At 36.7% G+C, this 9,908-nt stretch overlaps 1 protein-coding gene across 1 annotated transcript; it reads right to left on the bottom strand.

Moving 5' to 3' along the window:
- Positions 1 to 4,161: 4,161 nt before the first annotated feature.
- LOC124917893 (elastin-like) lies at positions 4,162 to 7,106 on the bottom strand. Its single transcript, XM_047458162.1, has 4 exons — positions 6,923 to 7,106; positions 6,568 to 6,790; positions 6,376 to 6,511; positions 4,162 to 4,272 (listed from the first exon to the last, which is right to left on the bottom strand). Exons 1-4 carry the CDS (start codon positions 7,104 to 7,106, stop codon positions 4,162 to 4,164), a joined length of 654 nt encoding a protein of 217 aa, XP_047314118.1.
- Between the last annotated feature and the right edge of the window lie 2,802 nt (positions 7,107 to 9,908).

Here is a 9,908-nt window from a genome sequence, read left to right as displayed (position 1 = left end):
ATGATTTTGCCTGTCAATCAAGATCCTCATATGGCCGTCCACATTTGCGACAGCTTCTATGGATGTACAATGTTTTATGCTCTTTTGTTTACCCTCCAACATGGATTTCTCAATATGACAAACATAGACGAACACATTTGGCGTGTCCAGGAAGCTGAGAGGACCATCAACCACACACAAAGCAAACTGATCATGCTTGTTGTTCTGGCTCATTTTTTTTATGTCCGGCTGCCGGACGACGGCCTTCGGAAAGGATCCTGCAGGTAGTTCCTGCACTGATGGGAAACGCCCCAAACCTGGCTAGCCTGGTACTTGCTGAGACATTACTTGGTCTTAACGAATTTGTTCCAGAGGAAAACAACTATTCTCGCTGTGGATCACCTTTGGTTCTCTACCTCTGGTTGTTAGACAAGTTGCATTGGTTGCCCCGTCCTTCAATTCCCTACACTTCCTTTTCCAATATACAAGTGCAAAGGGTCAATGGAGTAGTGCCTCCGAATTTTATTTCGGATATTCACCCAATTAGGTTCATTGTTCCATGGTATCTCTTTACTGTAATGATGTACGAGATGAGGGGTTCTCCATTCATCATTTTGTTGGGCCTTGAGGGAACTACCTCCTACTGCACAACTGTCATATACAGACAATTTGGCCTACGGAATCCCCTACCTTCGAATGGACTCAATCCTCCGGAGGACTTCATGCTTACTCCTCACCATCTTTACCTAGAGTATGCATCATTAATTGAAAATTCTTTGACGGTTTTAATCCCCAACCGATGGATCAATGCTGTGAACGAAGCCATTCAGCTATACATTCCACCCGTCATCGAACATGAGGTCGTGTCGCTGACAGGACCGATTGACGAGTCATCCTCTCATGAATCAGACTAGAGCTTCATTTGTATTTTTGAACAACTATTTTGTTTGTTAATCTGTGTAGTACTTATGTAAAGGATTATGGAAGGTTTTTGTGTATTCAACAATATTATGAAGTTATGTTTGATTATAGTCTGAAGTTATATTTTACATTATGTAGTTACTTTATTCTGGAGTGATATAAATCGAATCATTGTCGTTATGTTTGATTCTTTGATTGCAATTTAAATGTAATGATCAATTCAAAGTATAATGTAAAACAACTGATGTGTTCATGTAAACCCCTTACATTGATCCATCGATTGGTTGTTCGCTTCATTACATTGTATCTAATCAGTAAATCGAACGGACATTTCTTCGTCTCTTTGTTAGTGTATTACTTTTAAGTTTTAACCATGTGATTGAAAACGAAGATGAAGTCGCATCCAATCTTTGAAGTTACATATTAATATATTATTGTATTTGTTTCACTTTCATGTCATACTCTAATGAATTTGCAAACGAATAATCATTCGCCTGTAATTTTCTATATTAAACACAACATTGTTACGAGACGAAATACTATTCGCTTGATATTCATATTTGAGGTCGACCACATTGAACGAAAATGTATTCGCTTGTATATTAAATCCAAGGAATGGTTGAATGATTGAAGAAGCGCCAAAACATTTTACATTACATGTCACGTCAAATTACAATTATGGCAATGATTCACTTATGGGAAACGTATAATTAGCCAGAAGAGTAAATATTATAATACTTTATGATTTATAATAAATTCGTTATTTTATAAATGTTTAATGACATGTGCATGAAAATATAAATAACAAATAATTATTATAATTCGACGTACAAATTTTCATTACAAGTTTCATAAACATTTCTACGTTTCATAAACATTTGTACATTTTAACAATATTCATCTGCATCTCCAGCTTCAAGGCATCTCCATTGAAGCAACCACAGCGGCTCTCTCACGCATAACGGGGGTCATACACCTGTTGAGTTATCTCTTGAGATATTTTCCATCCCAGGAAATCTCCCAAAGCTGGCTCTTCCCACCAGCAGTGTACACGAATGATCTTCATTTGATCGGTAGTTTCTACTTGAGTTATCAAGCATTCGTGGTAATTGAAGATGTTTTCCACCAGTTGATCTTCATTGTACATGTTTTCCATCACAGAGAATCTCCCAAATGATACATCCCAACAAACTATATGAAAAAAACACACACTCTCAACAACAACGCTCAAGAAATATTTCATGCTGCCGACGAAGATTGTTCATGTAATCCCTACATTTATAGCAAACAGAAAATCTGTTTTCTTCATAAAATATTTAGATCTATTGATTCAGAAAAAGTAAATTTCCCGTGATGAAATATCAAATCGGAACAGTTTGCAGTCACTTGGTCACATCATTAAAAAGTAATTTCATTCACGAAAAAGTAATAACACTTAATAATATTAAATAAAAGAAATAATTCAATATTGTCATTCACATTATATTAAATAATAAATTATTTCTACATTAATAAAAATATTTTCATAAATAATTATAAAATTATATTCAATATAATATTATTGCTATATGAATGAAATTATGTTCAATATAAATAAGAATGAAAATATATTTTATTGAAAACATTAAGCCTGAAAACATTTCAATATCCCACAATTTACCAAAATTAACATGAATTTTGAAGTTCCGTGTATCATATAAAAAAATAATTCGAACAGCGAAGTTATCTGAGCTAAACTAACTCCATAAGCGAAGAAATCTTCGCCACAATTGTTTTCGACCTGTCCCCCGTGTACACCCCCCAAGCACAACAATGAGAAGCCCGCTTGTCTGTCATGGAAAGACACTAACCCGTGTATGTGTAGACCAAAATTAAATGTATTTTAAATTTCCCTTTATTTCATATTATATTAAATTATTATAACTGACATGAAGCGAACAAATATTCGCTCAAATGACTTGGCGGATCAGTAGGCAGTCCTTTGTTTTGTCACATCATGTAGAAATTATATTTCATCATTGAAAAAGAAGTGTGTTTTTGTATAAAACCCTATAAAGAAATCATTTCATATCTATGGATTCAGTAAAAGTATTAAGCCCGTCATCACATGTCAAATCGGAACAGTGTGCAGTATTGTTATCACATCACAAAAAGTAATAAAGTATTTATATTATATTAAATATTTCATTAAAGTATTTATATTATATTAAATATTTCATTATTGATAAAGTATTGTTACAATAGTGTAATGTTACCATTTTATTTTATTAAATATTATTTCTATATAGATAAGATTATGTTAAGAAATAAGTATAAATTTTTATTAGATATACTATTATTTCTATATGAGCAAAATCATATCGAATATAATTTACATTTAAAATATCATGAATTAAAGAAATTCATATAATTCTATTATAGCGTCTGAACAATTTAATCAAAGACTTGCAAATGACATGCAGCGAATAAATCTTCGTAAACATATTAACATTAATTTTTTTTTCAATTTTTAAACACATGAATTCATCTAATTATAGATGAAAAGAAGCGAACATATATCCGTGTTCAGTGAAAATTGCAAATTATGAGAAACTAATATGAAGCGAATAAATCTTCGCTTGAATGAATTCTAAGTTGACGTACATGTGAAACACACAACCCTTACATGAGAAGACCCTGTACACCTGATGTAAGTACACCAACGCTTGTATGTGAAGACCAAAATTATGAATGAATGTGGGAGGAAAATACACGCCGCGAATAAATCTTCGCTACAAACCATTTTTCAATTTCTATCCTGTTAATCACATTTAATTTTTATTTATAATTCATTACTGAAATATTTTCGTACGGTATATCATATCTTAAAGTAATCATTACACATCGAATCGGACCAGTCTTCAGTCTTTTAGACAGGAAACATCATTCATAATTTATATATTGTTAATTAAAAAGTTTAGGTGCTGTTTGATCTTGGTACACTTATTATCGAAACCAAAAATTTATAGAAATAAATGCTGAATACTACGGTCATAAATCAAAAAATTACATTTAATATAATTAACATTATATGAAATATTAAATTATTCATACATAACAAACATTATATTTATTACATCAGTGTAAAAGTAAAATATATATATTGTTATTTATATTTGAAAAAAAATAAATTAAATTTAATTCACAGCTCAATTAAAAATGAAATTAATACAATGAAGCGCCAAAAAATTTTCCACCTGTTAAGTCAACTGTCACAAAGTCTCAGGCTTTGTGACGACGGCCAGTCAATTCAACCGCTACCATCGAATCAAATGTCATTCCTTTAGATTGGATACGATCTGTTAGATTGGCAGATCGAAGATTTGTTTGCTTCTTCAGCATTGAGAAGCAAATAGTTGTTCACATTGTGGGAATTTTTTTTCAAATAATGTGAAACGAGTAAGACATGTCCTAAGCAAAGATATATTCGTACATTGCGGAGTTCTGCACGAATACATCCTCGACTATTGTAGTATGTTACTTTTCATAATGCAGAATTACTTTTCACATTACAAGAGCGAATATCGCTTAGACTCATACGAAGTTCATGAGAAACTCCTTATTCATGTTTGTGAAAACCGATACGGCCTCATGAAAATACATTCACACTAACAGTGCACTTTACAAAGTAAAACATCTGAAGCCCGAATCCGGCCGTCATACACCCAGGTTATTCTACCATCTGACCTAGCGCTGTCGTCTCCGGCATTTCGACTACGAATCCATTTCTCTTCCGGTTAGTATCTTCCGCTCCAACGAAAATGGTAATAAGTGTTTACGGTTGCATGCTTGTGTCTATTTCGTTTTCTTAGTTTAGTTCGTTCGAATCTAAATGTGACTATAACATCTCAGAATCAGGATTCCGATATGCAAATAGTTCCATATACTGAATCCACGACGGAAGTGAACACACTAAGGTAATTACGCTAATGTTACAATTGTACAAATTTGACTATATTTGGATTAGGGAAGTAATCCAATTTGCTAATGATAATGTAGTGTTCAACAAAGGAAAAGAAAACCCGATGCATCAGGCACGCCCACGACACCACTGGATATTCTGGCCAACGCGGCGAATGAAGCACTTAGTGAGAACCAGGTTAAGAAGAAAAGAAGAAGAACTCGTGACCCTGATGTTGATTTCAAGAGAAGAACCTCTCCATCGTTACTTCATCACCTAATTAACAGGTTATCTGAAGAACAGAAGCAGGCTGTGAGGGACATAGGATTTGGTTCCCTTCTGTCACTTGGCATATCAAAATGCCCACTTCAATTCTCACGGTGCATTGTGAGTCTATTCAATCCCAGAAGGAGGAGCATCGTCCTACACAATGGAGAGGAGATGCAGATTGATGAAGAGGATGTTCAATGTGTATTGAACATACCCAGAGGGGAATTAGTAGTGGCAGAGTGTTTAGGAAATCACACGGACGACAAGGTGTACAAGGACAATCTCACGGCGTGGAGAAGGAGATGAGGATTCGAGAACAGTGGAGGTCCTTCAACCTACCAAATGCCTGACAAAATTCTACAGAACACAGAAGGAGACAGTAACTTCAAGATGGACTTCGTGGTGTTTGTTGTATCCAGCTTTTTGTGGACATCCCAAAATCCACAGTGCAGGTAAACCCAAAGAACCTAGCATTAATTCTGTGATCTCATTTAGAACTTCAATATCATTTTAAATGGCTTCAGTCACTACTTTTTTATTTTCAGATTCAAAGTACTGAAATCACTCCAGGATGTATCTAAAATCAAAGACTACAACTGGTGCAAGTTCACGTTAGACGGGCTAGTCGACAGTGTTTATAAGTGGAAAGCAAAGAAGACATCCTATTTCCATGGACCATTAACCTTTCTTTTGGTTAGTGTAGAAATCTATTTGCTTGAGGTTGTACATTCATAATTTTTTGATGAGTTTGAACGTAACATATATTTGTTCATGCTAATGTATCAGTTGTGCTACTTGCACCGTGTGGTTGAGTTCAAGGTAAACAGTCAGATCTCAAGGAGTTTTCCTATTTTAGGATGCTAGGACGAGAAGAAGATGTACGAAAGGGTTCAGTATGAGGCTGCACAGGGGGGGTTTGGACATGGTAGGGTGGTTGCTCGCATAGTCATTCCGAATGAGCAACCACCGATTCAACAAAATGTGCAGCCAACACCACCACAATCTGGAGATGACCATCCAACTGAGCATGCTCCAATTACACAAAACCTGGCATCATGTTTGAGTAAGGTTGCGGCCGCTGCAGAAGAATTGGCACAAGGGGCTAAATATCTGAATGAGATGCACCAGATAAACGCCATGGAACTTGTACAGTCTGCATTTGAGCCATTGGCCACGGTACTAAACTCCAATGCAATCCTGAGGGAAGGCTTACAGCGGAGCCTGGACAAAAAAAAAAGCAGCAGCCCAGAGGAAGTGGCATTAACCCCAACACAGAAGCCACCACCCAAGCGAAAGGCAACACCCTTCCTACCAACAACCCTGCCAACACCAATCCAACGGCCCCATCCAATAAGAACACATTCACCCCCACCACCGAAACCAACACCCCATCCAACACCACTACAACAGACCAAACCAACAAGAGCAGCCTTTCTCCAAACACCCAAAAAAAAAACAAAGCCAACACCACTACAACAGCCCTAGCCAACAACAGCACCCTTCCTACCAACACCTTAAAAAACAGCAAAGCCAACACACAAGCAAAATGCAACACCCCTCCAATTGCACAACCCAAACCCAAAGCCAACCCCATTCCTCCAACCCCAACCCCAACCCCTACAACTGCACACCCCAAACCCAAAGCCAACCCCATTGCTCCAACCCCAATCCCAACCCCTCCTATTGCACAACCCAAAGCCAACCCCATTCCTCCAACCCCAACCCCAACCCCTCCAATTGCACAACCCAAACCCAAAGCCAACCCCATTCCTCCAACCCCAACCCCAACCCCTCCAACTGCACATCCCAAACCCATAGCCAACCCCATTGCTACAACCCCAACCCCAACCCCTACAACTGCACACCCCAAACCCATAGCCAACCCCATTGCTCCAACCCCTACAACTGCACACCCCAAACCCAAAGCCAACCCCATTGCTCCAACCTCAACCCCAACCCCTCCAATTGCACAACCCACACCCATAGCCAACCCCATTGCTACAACCCCAACCCCAACCCCTCCTACCCAAATTATCCAAAAAAAAAGAGGAAGTAGGACCGTCAAAGGCCTTAAGTGTCTGCAGAAAAGTCCCCCGAAATTTGAAAACGGATTGGTTAACAGATGTCATCAAATCCGAAACCAACAACAACTCCCCTTCTTTGGCGATAGTAAAAAAGGAACCGGAAGAATGCATCTCCAGACTACCACTGCCACTTCAAACTGACTCTTCTTTGGCGATAGTAAAGAATGAACCGGAAGAAGGCATCTCCAGTCTACTACCGCCACTTCAAACTGACTCTTCTCGTCCACACATGCAAATGAAAGACTGGCTTCAAGCATTGGAATTGCCTCCAGCTTTGAAAACCCCATATTTCAATAAAATGTTTAGGGATGTAAAAAAAAATGACAAACATTCAGAAGATTTTTGTGGGTTTCATATTTGCTACAGGACTTGATCCAAGGTAATGTTTCCTGGACATACTTAATTATTCATAAAAAATATAATTTGTACACCATTCTGAAACATGTTTTTCTGTTATCATGTAGTGAAATGTTATTTATTGCGGACAACCTATGTCTACACGTGACGCGCGGAGACATGCTTACAATGGCTGATCAAACCTGGGTAGACAGTATGATTATTGACGTTTGGTCATACATGTTGCACGACCTTTCGAGGAAAAATGTTGAACGTCGTTACAAGAAAATTTTCTACACAACCGTGCTCACCGTAAGTTGTACTAGCACTGTTATTTATCAATTATGTTATTCTTGTGAGACTAAAGACTGCTGTAAACAGATTTTTCGTGAAGGTGGGATAACTAACCGAGACAAATTCAATGAAAGGTTCTGTCGAGAAGGTCGGGCTTTCCAAATTTCGAAAAGGGACCTCTATGAAGTGGACCTCGTAAGTACATCTCTGGCTGTGGGACCTTATAATAGCATGTACAACTCAGTTCAAATCTAATTTTTTGTAATTCTATCCACAGTTGTTTTTTCCAATCATTGATGACAGACATTTCTACTTGGTTTGCTATAACTTCATACAAAGGCAATTTCAAGTAATTAACAACAGGCAGTCACCTATGCAATCGCCCTTCGAAACAAGATATAAGAATGCAAAAATCTTGGTATGACTACAATTAAAATTTCAAATAGTTAAATTTTGGAATTCTAGTAGCACTAAAATACATTACATCATGTTGTTTGTAATGATGTATCAGGATGACTACATTCAACAATATATGAACGACGTAGACCCCGCTCTTGCTGAAAAGTATGGCGGTTTGGAAAAGATATGTTTGAAATTGCCATGGCAGGATTACAAGAATTACACGGACTGCGGCATTTTTTGCATGAGACACATGGAGACGTATGAAGGTGAGGTTAAGAGTTGGAAAACTGGCTTTGGCGTTAAAAGAAATGTAAGGAACGAAATAAAGACATTGAGGATGGAATATTGTTGGCGTGTCATTGGCTCGGAGCTCAACAATGCAAGGAGAAAGGTCTACAATTCCTGCCGCAAATGGATAAGTACATGAATTAGGAAATGTATACATATTGTGTAATTAAATTTTACAAAGAATTTTAGTTGACATGAGTACAATAATGTAGATGGGGTAATTAAACTATTCATATAATTTTAATGATTTATTGTTACATTAAAGAATATGTTGTGTAATTTAAATTCTCAAAAAATGTTACTTCACATCTTGACAATAATGAACATGTATACATGCAGATTGGTTTTTATGACATTTGATTTTCAAATACTTGTTCATTTATGTGTTAAATGAATAAATTAAGTGAAAGAAACCTGAGGCGCATAAATATTCGCTTCAAATCCTTTTTCTTCAATTAATAAACTTTTATGAAATTCATATGTGAAGACTCGAATTTCATGAAAGAAATATGAAGAGAATAAATATTCGCCTAAAATACTGATTTTCTTTGAAGCGAATATATAGTCTTCTCAAATAATTGGTCATGTAAAACCCTCAACCCAACCATGAGAAGCGGGATGACTTGTCATGTCATTACACTTACCATGACATGTAAATACCAAATTCCACATAAATATCAATTTCATGAAAGAAATATGAGGAGAATACATATTCGCCCCAGATACTTGTTGATGTTGAAGCGAATACATATTCGCCCCACATATGTGTTTCATATTGTCAATTTGTAACTAATAGGATATTTAAGAGTAGTCGACTGGGGGCGAATAAATATTCGATTGATTTAGTTGTTTTAATTTTTTTAGAAATGAATTAGTGTGGTCATTCATTTGGTATTGCATAAAACTGCGCATGCATACATTCGACCTTCTTCTTGGTTTCAAATCCAACATACATACAATACTATATACATAACAGATTTCACATGAAACTGGAATTCGATAGTTGAGATGACAAAAGAACGGTGAACGGAGTATTGGCGTCCATGCTGAAACTTTCGTCCCATTGTTGAGGAGTTGAGAACTGTGGAGTGGTCGTTGGAATTGCATTTGATGGCTGGAAAGGTATATGAAATTATTGAAAAGTATGTTAATGAATTAATAAGAATAACCCAATTATTAGTAAGGAAGTTAAGTCAGCATATTCATACCGGAATCTGTGATTGGCTAGTTATTCTTGTTGATTTTCTTTTTCTGGAGTTCTTCTCTAGTCCACCTTTCCTTCTCTTACCAGACCTTGTTGGCTTCTTAGTTTTCATTCCTTTTGCTTGAACAGGGGCACCCTCGACAGAACGTGATACACCGGTTGGTGGAGTTTGCATATTTATACTCTCCAG

The sequence above is a fragment of the Impatiens glandulifera genome, unplaced genomic scaffold, assembly GCF_907164915.1.
Source record: "Impatiens glandulifera unplaced genomic scaffold, dImpGla2.1, whole genome shotgun sequence".
Taxonomy (NCBI): Eukaryota; Viridiplantae; Streptophyta; class Magnoliopsida; order Ericales; family Balsaminaceae; genus Impatiens; species Impatiens glandulifera.
The sequence above is the reverse complement of the archived record's forward strand: the minus strand, read 5'-3'. Positions and strand labels throughout refer to the sequence as shown.

Bases quoted from the DNA above. Each gene is read 5' to 3' on its own strand.
- LOC124917893 (XM_047458162.1), bottom strand. From the start codon at position 7,106: ATGGGGTTGGCTATGGGTGTGGGTTGTGCAATTGGAGGGGTTGGGGTT. The intron at 6,512-6,567 runs GTTTTTTTTTTG...GGTCTGTTGTAG, and splicing joins GTTGTAGTGGTGTTGGCTTT to TGGTGTTGGATGGGGTGTTG. The intron at 4,273-6,375 runs GTTAATGCCACT...TCAATGCTGAAG, and splicing joins GTGGTGGCTTCTGTGTTGGG to AAGCAAACAAATCTTCGATC.